The 20927-nt window shown below is 48.6% G+C and overlaps 1 protein-coding gene across 2 annotated transcripts in view; it reads left to right on the top strand.

The window, feature by feature from the left end:
* Positions 1-20927, top strand: part of Rph3a (rabphilin 3A) — a 78717-nt gene that overhangs the window by 13455 nt on the left and 44335 nt on the right. For both annotated transcript variants that reach the window (XM_028855640.2, XM_028855641.2), the window contains exons 3-4: positions 13435-13511; positions 18586-18597. In XM_028855640.2, coding sequence (XP_028711473.1) covers positions 13453-13511; positions 18586-18597 — 71 coding nt within the window. In that variant the 5' untranslated portion in view covers positions 13435-13452. The remainder of the gene's footprint in view (positions 1-13434; positions 13512-18585; positions 18598-20927) is intronic.

Genomic DNA, 20927 nt, shown 5'->3' with positions numbered 1-20927 from the left:
TGTTTTGTCGTCGTTGTCATCGTCTGTTTCTAGATTGGGACAACTGGACTATGGTATTTCCCTCTGTGCCCCTCATAGGCTGTGTCCCACCAGTGCTCAGCATGCGGTAGGCACCCCATATTTGTTAGCTAAATGGCGCTGGCAGGCATCAGTGTGATGCTTCTGGGTCTAATTGGAAACCTTTCCCTCCCCTCTCCAGGCTGCTCAGACTCACTTGACAGGTCATTACACAGAACGGAAGCAAAGAGAAGAAATAAAAATCCCAGCTGAGCCTCCTCTGGACTGGAGGCTGGGCAGGGGACGTGGGGACACAGGGCAGGGAGTGATGGGGGAGAAATCAAGGCGTTTTCGTGAAACTAGCTCCTCGGCCAGGTTGTTAGAAGCTAGTGAGCCACACTGAGCCTTTGTCAATATTCACACACACACACACACACACACACACACACACACACACACACACACCGTCCCCTGTGGTTGATGGGGTGGCAGATCTAGTCGGTATTTCAGGAGACCTGCACTGTGTTGAGGATTGGGGCCTCTTGTGTTGAGAGCATGCAGCCAGTGCTCACAGACGGTCCCTGAAGTGGTGGGTTATTTTGAAAAGGAGAGAAAGGAAAGAAGAAAGATAAAAAAGCCCTTGGCACACCCTGACTTTCCACAGAGTCTGTTCCTCAGCCTGGGCTGCACACTCTTAAGCACCTCTAGACTCCTTCTCTAATTAGGGATTGTTTATGGGGGGGGGGCGAGCTTGCTGTGTAACCCAGGATGACCTTAAGGCCTGCTTTTGCCTCCTGAGTGCTGGGATTGGGGGCATGTGCCGCCGTGCCCCATCTAGGCAGGGCTGGGCTGGAGCCCAGGGATGCCTGCATGCCAGGGGGGCTCTCTGCCAACTGAGCTACACTCCCAGAGATAGATAGGTTTGTATGTTCCGGGGGAATGGACTTGACAGTCTCAAGTTCACCAGATGATTTTAGTGTGCAGCTAGAGTATGACTCTCTTCACCACCTGTGTGGCTTTAGGGGCCCTCTACACTTTGGGGAGCCACAAAATAGACCCCAAATCACTCGTGTTTATGCGGCAATTAGAAAAATCATGACAAACGCCATTGTGAGCTCCATCTGGGGTGTCCAGGTGGCAATGGGGAAGTGGAGGAAGCTTTCTCGGGGTGGACACCGGCTTTTGGGTATCCCTGGTTATTCCTTGACACCTGCCCAAGGTACCGGTTCACATCCTTTTGTGGAGCTGGGACCACAAGGATGTTTTCAGAAGAGCCCTCTGGGTACCGGCGTGTGCTGATAACCATCCTGGGAGGGAAAGGCTGACGTGAACTCGTGATGGCTGAAGAGGAGATGGGTATCCATTGCATCCTTGCAGGCTGGGTTTGGCTTTGGGACTCCATGCTAGGGTGATTGCTATTCTCAGAGGAGCGCGGGTAGGGGATGAGTGGTTCTCATAGGCTGGCACACCCCTTGCTGGACTCTCTGCACCCCTTATTTTACCCCATCCTAACTTCAGCTCGAGGAAGCTTCTCAGTTATAATCCCAGACAAGGAAAATGAGGCGCAAAGGGGCTCCGGGAGCCTGCCTCAAGGTCCCAGGCCAGCGAGAGACTGAGCTGGGACTGGCCTCGCTGCAGCCTCTGGCAGTTGGTCCTTCATGCCAACCAAGCACCCGGTCTACACTCTCCGGGCTTCCCAGGAAAGGCAATTACTGAGGACAGTTGCCGTGGATGTCCCAAGAGGCAGAGGAAAGGTGACCCGGGAGGAAAACCCATCCTAGGCATCCCCCTGCTCCCTCTAGGCTCTGAGGTGCCATACCTCCACCTGCTGCCTTCCCCTCTATGCCAGAAGAGCTCGGTGTGTCGTGTTCTCCCAGATGAGCAAGAGCTGAGTGAGGAAGGAAGACTTGCTGGGGCCACTTGCATTTCCCTGTCTTGTAGCAGAGCAGCCTCAGGAGACCAGAGCAGAGCTGAGAAATAACCCTGTAAGCTTAAGTGACTCCCAGCTCCCTTTATTAAGGAAGAGACAAAGTTAGCATTGAAGGGATTCAGTCTTCACTGTCCTTGGCTCTAAAGGATGGAGGCCTCCATGCTCCACTTGCCTGGGTACGGTTTTGTCCTGAAAACTGAGCCAGTAGCTTAGCTTGGGGCGAACCTCTTGCAGCTTCCCTTAGCACGCCCTCGGTGCCTTGCAAGGTTTTCACTTGCGAGCCTATCTGCGGACACCAGAAACTGGAAAGGCACTTAGAGACCCATTTGCAGCCCAGCTCTGCTGTTATCTGATCAGGCCCCAGGGCACCTGCATGCTGGACCAACTCTGATAAGTCATCAGTAGCCGGTGGGTCTCCAAGCCGACAGGTTCACTTTGGCAAACCTCCCTCCTCCTGCCTCCGCAGGGATGAGGTGAGCCTGCATCTCAGGTTCCTGTAGGACAGTGGTCCTCAACCTGTGGGTTGAAACCCCTGAGGGGGTCGAATGACCCTTTCACAGGGGTCACATATCAGATATCCTGCCTATCAGATATTTATATTACAATTCATAACAGTAGCAAAATTATAGTTATGAAGTAGCAACAAAATAATTTTATGGTTGGGGGTCACCACTGCATGAGGAACTGTATTGAAGGGTCGCAGTGTTAGGAAGCCTGAGGACCACTGATGTAGGAGATGGCAGCCAGGAAAAAGCCCCCAGGATAGGACTTCTCCTCTTCTCCCTGGTACTCCACCTCTTACATGGCCTCTTTTGAACAGTCATATCGTGATGATCCCATTGCCTCTGCCACACTCAGAAAATAAGACATAGAACAGGCCAGCTCCACTTGTCTCTGTGAGAGGAGAGGTGAGCGTGAGGAGCACTCGCCGATCATTCTTGTTGTATTTAATACGTTACAAAGCGGACTATGAGATGAATCTGCACAGAAAGGTCCAAGTTTGATCACAGGGACCCACATGGTGGAAGGGAGGACCAACTCTCACAGTTGTGACTCTCCCTCACTCACCCAATAAGTTTTAAGAAGTAATTAAAAACAAATAAATACATCAAATAACAATAATATACACATTATAATATAATTATCATAAATATTTAAATCTCACCATTAAATATCATTTATAAACACACCATTATTTATAAATATATTATAGACATTTTATTATGTGTATAATGTGCTGCATATTTGAAAAGATGTATTTATTTTTATTTTGTGTATATGAGTATTTGCCTGCATGCATGAATGTGCATTACATGCATCCAGTTACATGAGGAGGTCGGAAGAGGGCGTCAGAGACCCTGGAACTGGAGTTATAAATGGTTGTGGTCATTGTATGGGTGCTGGGAACTGAACCCAGGTCCTCTGGGAGAGCAGCCAGTGCTCTTAACTGCTGAGCCATCTCTCCAGCCCCTCATCATCTTGCTTTACACATTTCACTTAATATATATTACTAATGAGTTCAACTCCTGGCCTATAGCACTGTACCTTGTGCCTGAACAAGGTTTATCTAACTGCTTATTTTCTATAAAGCACACCACAGTCTCCTTTCACACAGGAGCCAATTTGCAAACAGCAGAACCTCCAGTAAAAAACACAGAAACACAAGACTGCAGTGCTAATCGAACCTTGAACAGAGGCTTTCCTGCAGGATAGGGAGGGGTAGTTCAGCGGGGTAAAGATTCAGGTGAGGTCAGCTGGGAATGGGCATGTTGGATGGCTCCCTTGATGTGGTCGTTTCTGTGCATGTTGTGAATAAACACAAAAGCGCCCTGAGGATTGTTTTGGGGATTATGTGCAAATTTTGGCCAGGAGGCAAATTTGTAATTAAGAAATCCATAGATGGTAAGCTCTCTCCCTCCCCGTGTGTGTGTGTGTGTGTGTGTGTGTGTGTGTGTGTGTGTGTAAACCAGGACCTCATGAATGGCTCACTGAATCCAAGTTTGTTTAGGTAGCATTAAAGGATGCCCAATAGCTGAAATGATATACAGCCCGAGTGTGGCAGAGGTGTGTGAATCCTTGAAGCTCAGCAGCAAGCATTGGGATGGAGTTACCAGCTTCTCTCGGTTTTGCTTTCCTCCTAGGAGTCCAGAAAAAGCTGAGTTATAGAATCCATTGAGCTTTGAATCAATTACATGTAGATGGAAGAGGGGACCATGGTGATTGGCCATCCCGGGGTCATGTGACCACCCCTGGGCCGAAGAAGTGTGGAGTCAGCCCCAGCTGTGCACCAAGGCTGAGCCTGGGAAAGATTTTTTTTTCCTCAGAAGAGGGCTGAAGTGAGTAGCAGGAGTAAGAGGAGCAGATGTCCACCGTCTGCTGCATCCTCCTGGGACTTCCAGTTTGAGGAGGACGGAGGCTGTGTTCTGACGTTCTGATTGAAAAAACAAAAAAACAAACAAACAAACAGGAGAAAATTAGGAGGCCAGAGAAGGGCATGATGGGATAGTGAGAGCCAAGCTGGGAGTTGAGGAATTAAGGAGTTAAGCATGTTTCAGGAGGCAAAAAACAAACAACAAAACTTTAACACTGTCCCATCCAATCCTGGTGGCTGAGGAGAGAAAGCTGAGCCATTACATTAGAGTGGTCTCTCTCTCTCTCTGTCTCTCTGTCTCTGTCTCTGTCTCTCTCTCTCTGACTCTCTCCCTCTCTCCTACCTTCCCTCCTCCCGCCTCTCTCCCTTTTCACCCCTCCTGACTTTTCTCCCTCCCTGCCTCCCCAATGATCACTCCTGAAACCTGGGAGATCACAGGCTCCTTGCCGCTGTCCACGGTGCTGAAACCAAGCCCAGGCCTCAAGCTCATTCCTAAACCTGTTCCTCAAGCCCAGGCACTGGACACTGCCTAGTTTGTTGTGTTGTGTTTTGACCCAAGGTCTCATTTTCTAGCCCTGGTTGGCCAGAGCCCGCTACATAGACCAGGCTGGCCTTAAGCTAAAACACACAGCACCACACTTGACTTGCGTCTGTTTTCTCATGGAAATCATACACTATCAACAATTAACCGCATGAATGAGGGTCCCAGCAGAAAAACAGACAATTCTAACTGGGTCTTTTAAGGTGAGTTTTGCAAAGGAACTAAGGTGTGAATGGGTTTAAGGAAAGCCAACAAGAGATGTGATGCACCCAGAGCAGGCAATGATAGGAAACGCTTACAGGGTTTCCAGTGACTGAAGCCAATAAAAGCCAGAGGGCACAGGATCATGTGAGGTCACACAGACAGGTCCCCTCCTAGGGATGAGAATAGGGAAGCAGGGCTAATAGGTGTACATGGGCAGACAGGAGACATGATGCACTGCTTGTAGCAGTCAGTTACACCGCATAACAACTACCATGAAAGTTCGTGGCTGCTGTTTTGAATGTGAAATGTTCCCCATAGCCTCATGCACGTGAGCACTTTGTCTCCTGTTGGCGATGCTATTTAAGAAGCTTATGGAACCTTCAGGAGGCAGAGCCTTGTTGAAAGAAGTGAGTCATAGGAACCCAACATTGGGGGTTTATAGCCTACCCCCACTTGCTGCCCACTCTCCTCTTCCTGACCGCAGGCACAGTGTGACCATCTCTGCTCCCACCATCATGCCTTTCCCACCATGGTAGACCGTATCCCCTCAGACTGAAAGGCAAAATAAAGTCCTTCCTCTTTAAGCAACAAGTATTCAGTCTCAACAAGCCAACCAATACACTGCCTGTGCCTGAGGGCCACTCGTATTGGCTCAAGACTCTGTGATCCAGCTGAAACCAGTTGCTTGGTGTGTCTTCTGGTCTTGCTTGGTCATGTTAAGGGATCATGGTGTTCTACACTGAAGATCCATAGCTGTGTAACACAACATGGTCTCCTGTGTCTGGGGTGAGCTTGACTTCTTGGCTGGGACCTTAGTTCTCCATGTGGCCCCTTTGGTGGGAGTAGGGTAGACTAGATTTCTGACATGCTGGAAGGGACAAGCCCCAGTGGGTGAGCATGTGTGAGCTTCTGATGGCCACATTCACCAACTTCTTGATGCCTGGAGAGTTACTGTAAAGACCAGAGTTACTATGAGGAGAGCAGCAGATATAGAAGGCATATTCACTGGGGTCCTTCATCTGGACAGTCAACCCTGCTGCCCTGTGCAGAGATTCATGACCTATACCATGGTGGTTGTCATATACTCTATATACTAGATGCTCTATCTAGTATACTCTATGTACTATATACTCTGGCTGTCTCTATCCCTCCTTTCTGCTGGCAAACTATGATGCCCAACAGGGAGACTCAGGGACACCTCAGCCTCTCCCTCCTCCCAGCCTCTGCTGGTATCTCCTATTGGAACCCAACCAGAAACCAGAACTCAAGGGTGCAGTGGATGCAGTCACCACAGGGGACTCTGAGCACCAGCAGGATGGATGGCCATACTCTGGTGGACAGAATAGAGTATGCTTGGCAAGCTGCACTTTCATAGGCCCATCCACCATGGTGCCTATGTGGCTACTTCTTTCTCCTGAGAACAGCAAGCTAATAACTGAATCCAATATTTTTTAAAAATTATTTTCCTCAATAGAAAACGGTGCTTCAGGGTGAGGGGGCTCATTGATAGAGCAAGAGATCTGATGCTGACCGAAAATGCCCCTTCCAGGAGGGGAGCAGGATTGCTGGTGGGTGTAAGGCAGTGGATGCCCCTCTCCATTCTGCATTCTATCCCAAGGCAAAGAAGGACATGGGACTTGTGGTCTCTCATAATGCACAGTGATTAGGGCTTAGGTGAGCCTGTGCCTGCCCAGTCCTTTTGGAGCAGGACAAGAGTCATTAAGCGAAACAACTTGTTCCGATACACAGACCCCTCTAATCATGTTTTCCTGGTTGGGTGGATGTTTGTGAGCACACATGTAAGTGCGGCAATCAAGCCTCAGGAGGAGAGGGTAAACCTGCCTGCCTGGGTAAAACCTGGAAGTGGGCTGTACTGTCAGGGCAGCTGTAGGCTTGGTGGTGGTTCTTGTACCTGCCGTGTTCAGATGTGTAGACTCAGGGCTTGGAGGGACTCCATGGTCCAGGAGGGAACAGAATAGTCTCTCTTAGTTTCTTCCTAGGTTCCTCTGCCCTGCCTTCAGTGAGCCATGTACATGGGAGTGTGGCCTCAGTTCAAATATACAAGCTGTTTGTGTGGGGTGGCGGCTGTGTGTCTTGGGACAAGTGATTCTACCTGTCTGGGCTTCAATTTCCCAGTTGACTAAGTGGGTGTTTAAAAATCAGGATATGGTAGCACATGCTGGTACCTAACACCACTAGGGGGGTGGAGCCAAGCAGTTTCTTGGTGTGCCAGGCATCTTACCAATTTGATGAGCTCAAGGCCAGAGAGAAATACTGCCTTGAAGCAATAAAGTGGGACCAGGAAGAAAACTCAGTAAATAAGGTACTTGCCATACAAGTGTGTTGATCAGATATCAAGTCCTCAGAACCCATGTAAGAGTGGGCAAATATGGCAGCTGCCTATAATCCCAGCACCTCAGAGGCAGAGACAGGGCACCCTCAGGGTGAGCTGAGATGACACTATCCAGCATCAGCAAACTCGGGGTTCAATAAGAGACCCTGCGTCCATGATTGAAGTGGTGGACGATGAAGACAAGACACCTGATTGTCAACCTTGGACCTCCACAGGCACAAGCCCCACCCACTCATACATATATGCCCACACCCATGCAAACACACAGAAATGCAAATGCACATCACACACACACACACACACACACACACACACACACACACATACAGGAGAAAATAAGATGGATGGTGTTCATGAGACACAACAGTGAGGATCATCTGCTGGCCTCTACACACACACACACACACACACACACACACACACACACACGGTTTTCAAAGGGGGAAGACATCCATCTTTAATTAATACCAGCTTGCTCATCCCGACTTGTAATACCGTCACCTCATTTGTCTTATTAAGTACTTAGTTTTGCTTTTAATTAGTGTTGTTTATTGTCACTGAGTTCTAATTACCAGTGCAGGGTCCCTTTGGGGAGGATGCATCTGATGGCAGAGCCTAGGGGGGCAGTCAGAGGACCTCCTGTTGTCTGGATGGGGACTAGTGTTCATTTTTCAGGTCCCACCAGCTCTGGTTGCCTTTGGAATCCCTGCTCCAAGCTGACATGGGACCCTGAGGGCCCGGATACAGGAGTGTTTCAGTGGCAAAAATTCAATTCAAATTTGGCTTATGATAGCCAAAATGACAAATATGGGTTCGGGCATGGTGAGATCCAGCACCCCCCACCCCTCTGGTGCACCAAAGGGCAGTGGCGTTTCTCCATCACCCTGCCGCAGGCTTTCTCTGTGAGGTGGATTCAAAGACAGGAAGAAAATCACCGCCTACGGAACTCCAGCAAAGCTTTCACTGGCCCAGATCAGGTCACGTGCTGATCCCCGAGCCAATCACAGCAGACCAACCACCGATTGACCAGAAGTGGGCCATAGGACCACCTCTAAGGACAGGACGAGGTGAACCCCACCTCAGCCTCACTGGTGGATATTGAGAAAGGAGACATCTGGAAGGAAAGCCAGGGTGCTCTTACCCCCACCCAAATACTAAATAAGAGAAATGTATGGACTGGAAAGATGGCTCAGTCAGTAATGTGCTTGCCACATAAGCGTGAGGACCTGAGTTCAATCCCCAGGACCCACATAAAAAGATAGGTATGGCGGTGCCTGCCTTAACCCTAGCAGTGGAGCGAGGGTGGCAGGCAGATCTCTGGAACCCGCTAGCCAGCCAGCCTCGTGCAACCTACGTGCCAACGAAAGACCAGTGGACAACTCCTGAGGAATGACACCTAAAGTTGACCTCTGACCTATACACAGACGCACACGCACACACACAAACACATGCATGCACAGAGTGCACACCAGGTATCTATTGCACCTTTACTCAGACAGACCTCCGACACCCCAAAGACAGACATTTTCTCACCTCTCCCAGGTATACCGGGAACACAGACAGAGTGCTCCCAGGTTGGAGCCTGGAAAGCAAGTCAGCTGACAAGCCCTCTTGGATAGTCAGTCACTCGGGAGCCTGGGAGTTGAGTGCCCCAGAATGCGAGTCCTCATTTCAGAGTGGGATAGCTTGCCAGGGTCACTTAGAGAGGATCCCAGGGTTGGATGTGGGAGTTGGGTCTGAGCCAGCAACTTCTATCAGTCTGTCTGTGCTGTGTGACAAACCACCCCTCTAGCAAGTGGCTCAGAGCTACCATGGTTGTCTTCTGGCTCTCTAGGTCTGCCATCAGGCTGGGTTCAGCTGGGCAGTTCCTCTGCTCTAGGCCAGATTTGGCTCACTTGGCTGGGCGAGTGACTCTTTCCAGTGGGCTAGCCTGGGCTCCTCATATACAGCAAGAAGCCAGCTCTAGACCATTTGCAGCTTCCAGCTCCTGATTGGACAGACATGCTGCCGTCCCATTTGGTCATGGGAAGTGTCATTGCCAATGAGATTCAGAGGGTGAAGCAGGCAGGTTCATCTGTGGATGGACACTGCTTCTCTGGTACCTACCCTGCTCACTCCTCTCTATCTTCCCTGTCGTTTCTCTAACTTAGCAGGTGCTTGCCCCACCCCAGGGCCTTTGCGGTTCATTTTCCATCTGTCTGAGATGCTCTGCCCCAGGTGTCCACATGGATCAGTGCCCTGCTCCAGGTCAAACATGGCTCAGCAAGACCCTCCTGATACCCATGCAAAGCCAAACATCCCCCTGTCCTCACACCCACTTCCTTCTGCCTTGCATCAGCAGCTGGCTCGCTCTGTCCTTGGCCTACATGTCTTCTCTCTTCCCCACCTGAAGCCAAGCTCTGTGGGGACCCTCATTTCTGTCTCTAGTTTGTGTCTGAATGATGCGTCTCTAGACCCAGACCAGTGTTAGACACTTAGTGATGGTGGGTGCTCTGGGAGAGGAAGGTGGGAAGGGCAGATAAAGGGGAGGAGAAAGAGGGAAGAGAGAGGGAGAGACAGAAGGAGAGGGAGATGTGTATTGGCCAGAGGACACCTTGGGAGACATCCACCTTGTTTTTGGACACAGGGTCTCTCGCTGGGATCTGGAACTCTCCAAATAAGCTAGACCATCTGGCCAGTAAGTCTGAGTCCCCCTGCCTCTGCCTCATCAGAGCTGAGTTTCAGGTTCCTGCCACCATGCCCTTCAAACACAGACCCTTATGCTTTCGAGGCAAGCATGTTACGCCTCCTCACATCTGGCTTAATTATACTTAAAAAAATACCATGTGGGCCAAACATAGTATACTTCTGGCTGGATATCATTTGTTCATTCACATTTGCTCCTTGGTTTGAGTCCTTGGTCAGGTCTCATCTTCAACTTCCAGTAGTCTGAACTGGTTTGCAGGAGCCTGAATGGGCAGTGATGAGCAGGAGGCAGGGAAGGGAGGCAGGCGAGGGTAGAGATGAAATCAGAAGTGCCCGGATGCCATCCAAAATATTGGGAGCTGGTACCCCATGATTTAATACAGGGCTGTGGGACACAGAGGCTGGCTTTCATTTTGAACCACGCATATACATCCACAGGGGACACAGACCCTGGCAGCTCTCCAAAGTACCACATGAGGCCTCTGCCAGCCCAGTCCAGCCCCACCGGGTCACTTCAGACACTGCTGTGGCTCTTAAATGAGTTTTGAACTTAAGATTCTGGGGTGGGGCACTCACTGGTCCTTAGCAATGGATGCTGATGGGGAGAAGTAGAGACAAGATGAAAGGGGAGGGGTCCCATAGGGGGGTCTTTCTGGGCCTTGAACAGTAGCTTTTGTGGCAGTCCAAGATGCAGGGTGGCCTAGGGGTCCACGAGGCTATGAGACAGCGGGCTGGCTCTGATGTTTCATACATTTGTGTACTCACCAACCTCCGTGATCTACATGAACACTTATTGAACACCAACTAATACACCACATGTAGGGGCCAGTTGCAAAATTAAGAATTTCTGGATCGCTCATGCAAAGCTTATGAAGAATCCCAGGAAAGGAGCACAGAGCTTTGAGCTTAGGGGTCTGGGTTACCTGCAGATGTGGGGATGTGGGATCCTTCCGTGCATAGTCTAGACAGCTGCTTGGCTCACAGTCCATGAAGCTGGCCCCTTGTGTACTGAGGAGCTGCCGTTGAACAAATGCAGCCCCGAGCCTGGAACTTGTGGCTCTTACTGACTAGGTGGAGAGATAAGCGTGGATAGCAGGAAGACAAAGCACGTGCCATGCTTAGCTGTAGGATGAGGAGGAACGGGACTGGGGAGGGGCTTGGAATGGCCAGGGAAGGTGTCTTCTTGGAAGAGTTGGCATTTGAGTAGAGAATGTTTGGAGTCTGGCTTCCTTCTTTTAGCACAGGGCCCCCAAGGGCCACCCATGATGAGCAAGCATACCCGATCATTCTGTCAGGTGTGGTGGGTTTGGGGTCACTTCCCCTCTGTGCTGTTAGGAAGGTCAGATTCCTGTAGAGAAGGGAGTTTTCACTCCTCCAGGGAGATGCCTAGAGGTGGGCTTGCTGGGCCAGTGGAATCCCTGTGTCTGACTGTGGAGATGTTTGATAAACTGTGATAAGTTGTTCAAGCTCTCCCTGACTGATGTGTGGAGGGTAAACTGATCCTGAGCAGGGCAGATATAGAGAGGCTTGAGTCACTGTAACAAAAAGCCCACTTCAGGCTGTGTGTGAAGTGGAGAAAGGTGTTCATGAGTCTGGAGACTCAAGTCAAAGACTGGGTGACCCCACAGCTGTGCCCTTTGGCATGGGCTGGAACAATCTAACGTCTGGGCAACCACTCACGCCACAGCCAAGAAACAGAGAGGCCACAGAATCAAGGCCCCACATTCTTCTTCAAGGACAAGGTCTCAATGTCCCCAACACCTTCTTAAAAGTCCACAACAGCCCCCCCCCCCAACAGCACCACAGTGGGGACCTGTGTCAGCAATGAACAGGAAGCGTGCTGTCCCATCTCTCATCACTAGGTGGCTGTGACTCCCAGGGGTCACTGCCCCTTAGGGGTACATAGTTTTACACCTGGACAGTTGGGATACCAGACTCCCTTTTCTGTGTCCCCACATGTGTGGCATAGAGTAGGGACTCATGAGCTAAGAGTGGCCAGATGGCTGGGTAACCTATCGGTGGCCTTTGGGGAGCCTGCTCCAAGGCCACTTCCAGGGTTTGAAAAAAAAAAAAATCCACAAATGCAGTGAAGGCTAGACTTTTTCTATCTGAGGGGTAAATAAGGAAACACATGCTTTTTAATGGTAGCTTACTCTCTTACTTAATCTTTAAAAATGCTCTCTGAAAATCTGTCTCCACACAGCTATACACTTCTTTTGCACAGCTCTACATCTCATCTACACAGCTCTCTCACCACACGGCCACATCTCTTCCTCCACATACATCTCTCCTACATACATACATCTCTCTCCTACACAGCCATCTATTTCTATATGCAATCACATCTCTTTTTTACATAGCTGCACATCTCTCTTCTATACACATTTCCTCTCTCTACTCTGCTACACTCCTTCACATACTGTCACTCACTCACTCTCTCTCACACTTCTTACATGTCTCTCACTTCTCCCTCTGCACACTCAGCTACATCTCCTTTTCAGCACACACACACACACACACACACACACACTTCAGAAGCCAAACTCTGGACAATTATATGTTACATTTTCAGGGTCTGACCCATTCCTATAACACATGATAAGTCACACAGTGTCGCTCAGGCTAGAGATGTCACACTGACCGGTCAGTGACTAATGCTTGACTGTGCACATAGCCTGAGTGGTCAGGGTTCCCAGACAGAAAGTGACGTTGAAACCCAGGACCTAAGCAAGAAACAATTAGTTGGCTGAATCTTGAGCCTAGGAGTATGTGCAGAAAGTCAATTACTGAGAGAATTATATCTACTGAAGTTGTTTTGTGCCTGACTTTGGTTTAACAGACACTTAGGAACGTGTCCTTGTATATTCTCTGCAGGGCCAGCTAGTCTGTTTCGAATTTGTTTTGAGGTCTTAGCTAAATGTGTGAAAAGCTATCTTTGTGACCGAGAATACTGTTATTTTCCCATGTCAGTTATGAAAAATATCCTAGTATTATTTCTATTCATCAAAATCATACAGATTAAGCAGAAATCATCTTCCTGACCATCCACAGCTGTATGTGTGCCCAAAGATGGAGTATTTTCATGGGATAAAGCAGAGGGAAAACACCCATAGCTGCTATTAGGGAAGGAATGTCGTGGCATATGAGAGAAATTACAGACAGAAGCAACCTGTCATTTACAGTCAGTGATCCCACAGCTTTGCCAAGTGGGGCTCCCCATCAGGGAATTATTCATCTAGTGGGTTGACCTGCTGGACACTAGTTGTCACCTGCTGTATACTCCCATGGCCTCTGGTGAAACCTTTGCTACCAGCAGCTCTCAGCAGTAACCACCTTGGGTGGGTGTTTTCCAGGTATACCAGCCTTCCGCCATGACTGACACTGTGGTGAACCGATGGATGTACCCTGGTGACCGCCCACTTCAGTCAAAGTAAGTCTGCCGTGACCCTGGAAGTAGTTCATTTGAGCTGGGCATTCCTAAGTGTCTTCATCTGAAGGGAGGAGAAGAGCTGTGGGTTTCCTTCTCTGGGGTGTGTGTGTGTGTGTGCGCGCGCGTGCGTGCGTGCGTGCGTGCGTGCGTGTGTGTGTGTGTGTGTGTGTGTTGTACATGCATGTATGTATGGGTATACATATATATGTGAATACACATGTATATGCATGCATGTGAGGCACAAAGTTGACATTGGACATCGTCCTCTGTTGCTCCCAACTCTATTATAGATTAAGGCAGGGTCTCTCACTGCAGGGCTAGCTCCCTAGCTTCCCAGCCCCATGGTGGGTTTTATGGTATAAGCTTTTCAATTTTCCATATGCCCCATCATTCCCTATTGTGTCTCTAATAGGAAAACTATCATGGGTGTCTGGGTTGCCCATCTAGCCCCATGGGCATGGGTTAGAGATGGCCTCTCTGACCTCTATGCCTCAGTGTGGGGTCTCTGTTGGACAGCATTTTAAAGACATCATAAGGTTGAAGTTCCTAGTTGGGAACATGATTATTTTAATGACAGGAATAAGTGCCATGGGGGTGGTGGGTAGGGGGCTGTCTGCTGGTGGCCTTTGATGGCCCAAAGAATGCAGAAGGGTTTTTTGTAGCGGTTTCTGTCTGTTGCAAAAAGAAGTTTCCTTGATGAGGGGTGAAGCCTACACTTTTCTGTGGGTACAGGACAAAGGTTTATAGAGTGCTGTTAGGGATTATGCTGGTTTAGTAAATCAGTGGCTGTAGAGTCTCCTCTAATAACGGTGACTTCACTAGTATTGAATAGTTGGCTAGGTTTCCAGTACCGGGCATGGTTTCCCTCTTGTTGAGCAGGTCTTTGAGGCCTGGTGGGCTTCCCCCCAACCCCATCCAGTTTGTCATGTTCAGTGGTATCATCCTTGTTCTGCTCACGTTTGGGTAGCCAGTTGGTGAGACTTTATGGGTGTAGCTTCTGACATTCCTAGGAGACACAGTCTCACCGCAAACTTCCTGATCCTCTGGCTCGTACACTCGTTTTTGTCTCCTCTTCCGCAATGTTCCCTGAGCCTGAGGTGCGGGAATGTTTTGTAGGCGTATCCATGGGGACTGGGCTCCACAAAGCTGCATTTTGATTGGCTGCGATTTTCTAAACATGCCAAACTGGACAGGGAAAAATCCCACGAGGCCTCCACTCTACACAAAGAACTACAGACAACTGAGGGATGTCGGGAAGAGGAGGGGTGGTCCTCCCCAGGAAGAGCACAGCAATTGGTTGTCAATTGTTGTATGTAGAGGGAGAATCTAGCAGAAATAGATGAAATTAAATGAAACAATGTATGTGGGTCTAGCTCTATGTCTCAGCCTCCCAGACATTCCAGCCTGAGACATTTTAAGGCACACTATTTCTTCATTAAACCACCCTATTATATTTCTAGAATTTTAAGTTATTCTATTTCTGATAACTTTTCATTATTTTTAGTATTTTTCTGCTCCTTTAAGCCACCCGCTCTTTGATCAGTTTTTGTTTGTGTGTTGTGGGGTTTTGTTTTTGTTTTCTGACAGGATCTCACTACATAGCCCAGGCTGGCCTTGAACTCACAATCCTCCTGCCTCAGCTCCTTAAGTACTGCTGACATTATAGGTGCGTTATAAATATGGCTCAGGTCTTTGACGAACATTGAATGTATGTTTCATGTCTTTGACCACGTGATAACATCACCCATGAAGGATCACTCCTGGCTCAGTGGTGTGCCAATCAGCCACAGGACTTCTTCACAATCGATGTGCAAATTTCAGGACCTTTGCAAGCCACTTACTGACCATGGCCATAACCGGAAAATTAATTGATATAAATTTACAATCACACTTTATTACACACAAGGTGATGAGTGCTTGAAATTAATTACATTTAAATGACCCAGTGACAGGTTGATATTCTCTGCTATTGATTTATTATCCTTGGGTACTGTGAACACTATATAGAGGGATGTCTCAGCCTATCCCCAGCTCCGAAGGTCGTGTTGGCATTCTGGTCAGTCACAATAAGTGAGAACACTGCTAAGCATCCGCCACACCACCTTCTGAAGTCCTTGACTGTCCAAATCCGCTGTTTACTGCCCACATGTTGTCCCATGTGGTGACATCATCATCATCATCAATATAAATAATAATTATTATTGTTAGACAAGGGCTCACTCTATAGTGGTGGTTGAACAGCATGTGTCTGTGTGGGTGTGTGGTGGGTGCATACACATGGGTGCAGTATCTGTGGAGGCCAGAAGAGGGCGTAAGAGCCCCCTGGAAATGGAATTATAGATGGTTGTGAGTCACCATGTGGGTTCTGGGAACTGAACCCTGGTCCCCTGCTCTTGAGTAGCCCATGCTCCTAATTGTGGAGCTGTTTCTCCAGCCCCATCTTCCTGTGTTTTAAAGAGTAGGTCCATTATCATCTTGTCATTAAACTTGTGATTCAGGTTAAATGCCTTTGTTACAGAATTTTATAATTTCCTGCAGTCTGTGACTTAGGTTTTGTTTTTCATAATAAACTCTTCAGGAGGGAAACCATTTTATGTTTTGTTGAAATCTGTTTTGTCTGTCTGTTTTGAATGAAAGAGTTGAAGAAAAATCCCTTTCTAACAATTCTTGAGCAGCGATTATAAAAGCACAGCTTGGGGGGATATGGCTCAGGTGTTAGAGACAGTCCACCATGTTTTGAGTAATAACCTGCATCGTCTATAATCCCAGCACTTGGGAGGTGGAGGCAGGAGGATCATAAATTCAGTTCATCCTCAGCTACCTATAGAGTTTGGAGCCAGCTAGGCTACATGAGACCTTATCTTAAAAAAAACATTGGCTTTAATTAATTTGTTTAGGAACTAGTTATATACCCGGGGAAGGTTTTTTGTTTGTTTGTTTGTTTTTTGTTTTTTGTTTTTTTGACCCACCCATATGCTCCAAAACAAAGCTCCTCCATCTGGGATCCTGGTTTGATTCCCAGCACCCACATGGTGACTCACAACCATCTGTAACTGTAGTTCCAGGGGATCTGATGGCTCGTCTGGCTACCTCATACACCAGACATGTGTGTGGTACACAGACTTATGTGCAGACAAAACACCTATACATGTAAAATACAAATAACAATAGAGACATTCAAAGTCCTCTATCTGTTTCCCGGGTCTACCTACAGCATTTCCCTCTTCCCTGAACTGCACCCTCTGGAAGACAGCACAGGATTCTGGGTGCTCCTCTGGGTAGGATGCCTTCTCAAGCATTTCCCTCAATGTTGTCTTGGACACACTTACTTCATAGATAATATTCCACCCACCAAAAAGCATGTCTCTGTGAGATCAATAGTTGCCCAGAGGGTGGACAGGGTAAAATATTTATTTTATGTAAGAAACATGAGTTAATTAAAATCCCATCCATCAGCATTTACTTCCGTTGATAGGAAGCCAAACAATTTGCTTGGTGATTAAATGAGAATGATTCTAGCAGTCCAGACGTGGCTTCATTAACCACTCTTGTGCTCCCATGATGCATCCTGGCGCTCTGAACACACCCGATACCTTGCTTGCTGTTCAACTTCTTCCAGACATTAAATAGAGGCTGAACTGCAGCCATCACACACACACACACACACACACACACACACACACACACACACACACACCGTCGAGCCTGGCACCACAGCCCAATATGGGAGAATGTTCACATCTTCCTCCTGGTGAGGAAGAATAGAATCTTCATCAACGGCTGCCTAACCAAAGAGATTGCCTGCTTTTGCAATGTTCACAAACCCTTCTAGCTCAGCCTCCAGGGACCTAGCAATACTGTCTGTAGGCACCAATGTGGGGCGGGAAAGAATGTATGCATCTGTTCCTGTCTGGGTGGGATCAGAGTGAGGATACTCAGAGAGATGCTGTCAGGAGGCCTGCCAGCAGACAATGCCAGGGATGCTGGGAGGAAACTGAGGTACCAAGACAGATTGTCATGTACCTGTGGAGGTGAAATGGTGGTCTCCTTTCTGAAGTAGACAGACTTGCACCTGCCTCCACACATATCTTGCTGTTCAGGAGTCATGAACAGGAGCTCCCACTGTTTGAAATAATACAGCCCAAGATGAGGAAAAACCAACTTCCATCAAATGATTTCCCTTAGTGTCACGTACAGACATTATTCAAATATATAAAATGGGGTCAGGGACATAGCTCAGTTGGTAGAGGGCTTGCCTAGCATGCACAGAGCCTTTGGTTCAATCCTCAGAGCTATATAAATATGGTGTGTGGACACCTGTGATCCCAGCATTGAGTAGGTAGAGGTAGAAAGGCCCGGGGCTCAAGGCATCCTTGACTGTATTCTGTGTAGTCAAGGCCAGCCTGGGCCACACGGACCACTATCTCAACAGAGGAAACGAGGAAGAGAGGGAAGGAGGGCTGATCAGTGTGGTTTATTAATGAATTGACTCAATTGGTCTCTACTTATAGGTGGGATTTTATAGCCCTCCCCCAAGGCAGCCATGGTTTAGCTGTGACATTAAATGATTCCAATGTATTACACCTCTGTAATTCCAGCACTTGGGAAGCTGATGCAGGAAGATTGCTGTGAAGTCAAGGCCATCTGGGCTACATTTGAGGCATTGCTTCAAAGCAAGCAGATGAAAGATAATGACCACACACACACACACACACACACACACACACACACACACACACACCACCCCTGAAAGTGGGCCATCAGAATTCAAACTGTGACATTGTGTCTGAACAATGTGGGCGTGATGATGAGTTTTTTTTAAAAAATTCATTTTATTTTTAACTATGTGTATGCGCATGTGTGAGTGCAGTACCCACCGAGGCCAGAAGAGGGCAGAACTCCTGAAGCTGGAGCTAGCAGGTGGCTGTGAGCTGGCTGATGAGGGATGCCGGGAACCGAACTCAGGTCCCCTTTAAGAACAAGTACACACTCCTAACTGCTGCCTCTTGGTCCTGAGAATTCCTAGATAACCTATCTCGTTTCCTCTTTCTCTCCTTGCTTGGCATGCCTGCAGTGACAAGGAACAGTAAGTATTTCACACCATTTTCATTTTTCTACAAGTTGAGTTGTGATGCTTTTCCTGACTAATGTGATGAGCTGGTAAAGAAGAGAATGAGCCAAGTATATATACATATGCAAAAAAAAAATGTGTGTATTTCCAGGAAGGAACTATGAAATTTCAGAAGGAAATCCCATCTCGGTAGAAAGATGGGATGTGTTCCTGAGGTGAGCCCACTGTCCTGGAGATCCTGGGTAGTGTTTGGGACTGTGGGTGACAGTCCTGTGTTCGTGTCTGCCCCTGCAGAGTTTTGCTAGGACTGTAACTCTGGTCGGTGCTGTTCCGAATCAAAGCTGTAGTGATTGGGGCAGTGCCGACGGGCTGTCTCTTTGCGGAGGTCACCCTGACTGCTGTGAGATGCGCCATCGGCTCCCAGCGTCTGGCATTGCTCACCGCATTTGTGTTTTGAATTAGATTCATGTACTAACTATGCGTGACAAATTGGATGTCGGGCCCAACAAAGGGGCCGCCAGGCAGCTCCATCTCAGTGACAAATACATCCAGACACTACAGGATGTCGTCGTCACCCTGGAATGACGAGGATGCTCAGACGCACCATCACTGTGACCTTATGGATCACACTGTCCACCATTTCTGGATCTCTAGACTGTCCTGTCTGTAAAGTGGGTTTGACTACCTGCCCTTCCCTATCAGTGGGTGGAGGAGCATTCATATGTAAACTGTAAAGCACCAGCAATCAGATGGAGATGTGAATCACTCACCGCCTTGTCTTCCTGTTGGTGGTTATGGTGGGGGAGAGAGAACAGGCTTGAATGTTGGGTTCAGCCTCTTTGCATCCAAATAATCTTACCCTGAGTCCTCCAGGGAATTGCTGGACCCCAACAACACCTACTCAGGTGACCCCAGCCTTCTCTCTCTGCTCTGGACCTCAGTTTCCCCATATTCCCTGTGGGAGAATCTGGTCACTCAGTGATCTCTGTGGTTGGCTGGTGGGATCCTGGTCAGGAGATCTTGGTTTTTTAATAAAACCATGGATGTGTTACTGAGCCGTGTCAGGGACAGGGGCTGAGGAGCTGTCAGATTAATGACGGGTGAGATGTCTCAGAGGGACAGGTGCTGCGTGCCGCCTCTCACATGTGGAATCTGGACTGAAGTGTGTATGCATGTGCGCCCTGAAGTGGAGAGGGAACCATGAGCGGGAGGAGGAATGTCCAGGGAGGGGAGGACGATGGTGGACACACAGCATGAGAGAAGGGAGCACTACTTGGGAAGAGGAAGGGGGAAGCTGGGTGAGGAGGGCGTGGGGAGGGGAGCAGGGAAGAGGGTGAAGAGAATGGAGTGTGACCACATGTGTGCTTGAAAACACCATAGTGAAACCCGCTACTTTGTACGCTAACTTAAATGATTGTATATTTATTTATTGCATGTCTGTGCACCGTGTGCCTGTAGGAACATGTGGAGGTCAGAAGAAGGCGCCCGATCCCCTGAAACTAGAGTAATGGGTAGTCGTGAGCTGCCATGTGGGTGCTGGAAACTGAACCTCAGTCCTCTGCCAGGGCAGCCAGTGTCCTTCACCTTCACTGCCGAGTCGTCTCCCCGGCCCCTTAAACGATTAAAAACAAAACCATAAATAGGACATCACAGGGCCATGACTCCACAGGGTCTCAAAGCTCACAGAGGCTTCCAGGTGCTGAAGGCTGGGAGAAGGTTTGCTCTCCCTCACCCCTCCCTCCCCTCTCTACCCTTCCCTCCCTCCCTTCCTCTTCTCTGTTTTTCCCCCCTCCCCTCCTGTTCCTTCCTTCTTTCCTTCCTTTCTTAAAAAATATTGCCAGGACTGGTGACACACACCTTTAATCCCAGCACTTGGGAGGCAGAGGCAGACAGATCTCTCTGAGTTGGAGGCCAGCCTGGTCTACAGAGCGAGTTCTAGGACAGCCAGGGCTTCATAGTGAGACCCTGTCTCAAGAAAGAAAAATGACCAAGTACCTACTGTATACCAGCTGCCATGCTAAACACCAGAGACACATGCATAGCTCAAGTATGGGTGACACCTAGTGGGGGTCTACAAGCAAACAAACCCTAATCAACAAACACACTCTCCCATATAAGGAAAATATAGTTGTGGGACCCTGAAGAATAGTATGTAGCCCAGACTTGGGGACCATGATGAGAGATTTTTCTAGGAAAAGAATGGTGTAAAGGTAGGCCAGAAAAGGGCTGGGCACCCTGTGAGAGAGACATCGATCCATGTGGGTATCTTCACGGGAGAATGCAGCATTTCAGAGCTGCTGAGGAGGTAGATGGCTTGCACTTGAGGTCCATGGCGGCTCCAGTGT

The sequence above is a fragment of the Peromyscus leucopus genome, chromosome 23 (assembly GCF_004664715.2).
Source record: "Peromyscus leucopus breed LL Stock chromosome 23, UCI_PerLeu_2.1, whole genome shotgun sequence".
NCBI lineage: Eukaryota > Metazoa > Chordata > Mammalia > Rodentia > Cricetidae > Peromyscus > Peromyscus leucopus.
This window is presented reverse-complemented; position numbering and strand designations above follow the sequence as displayed.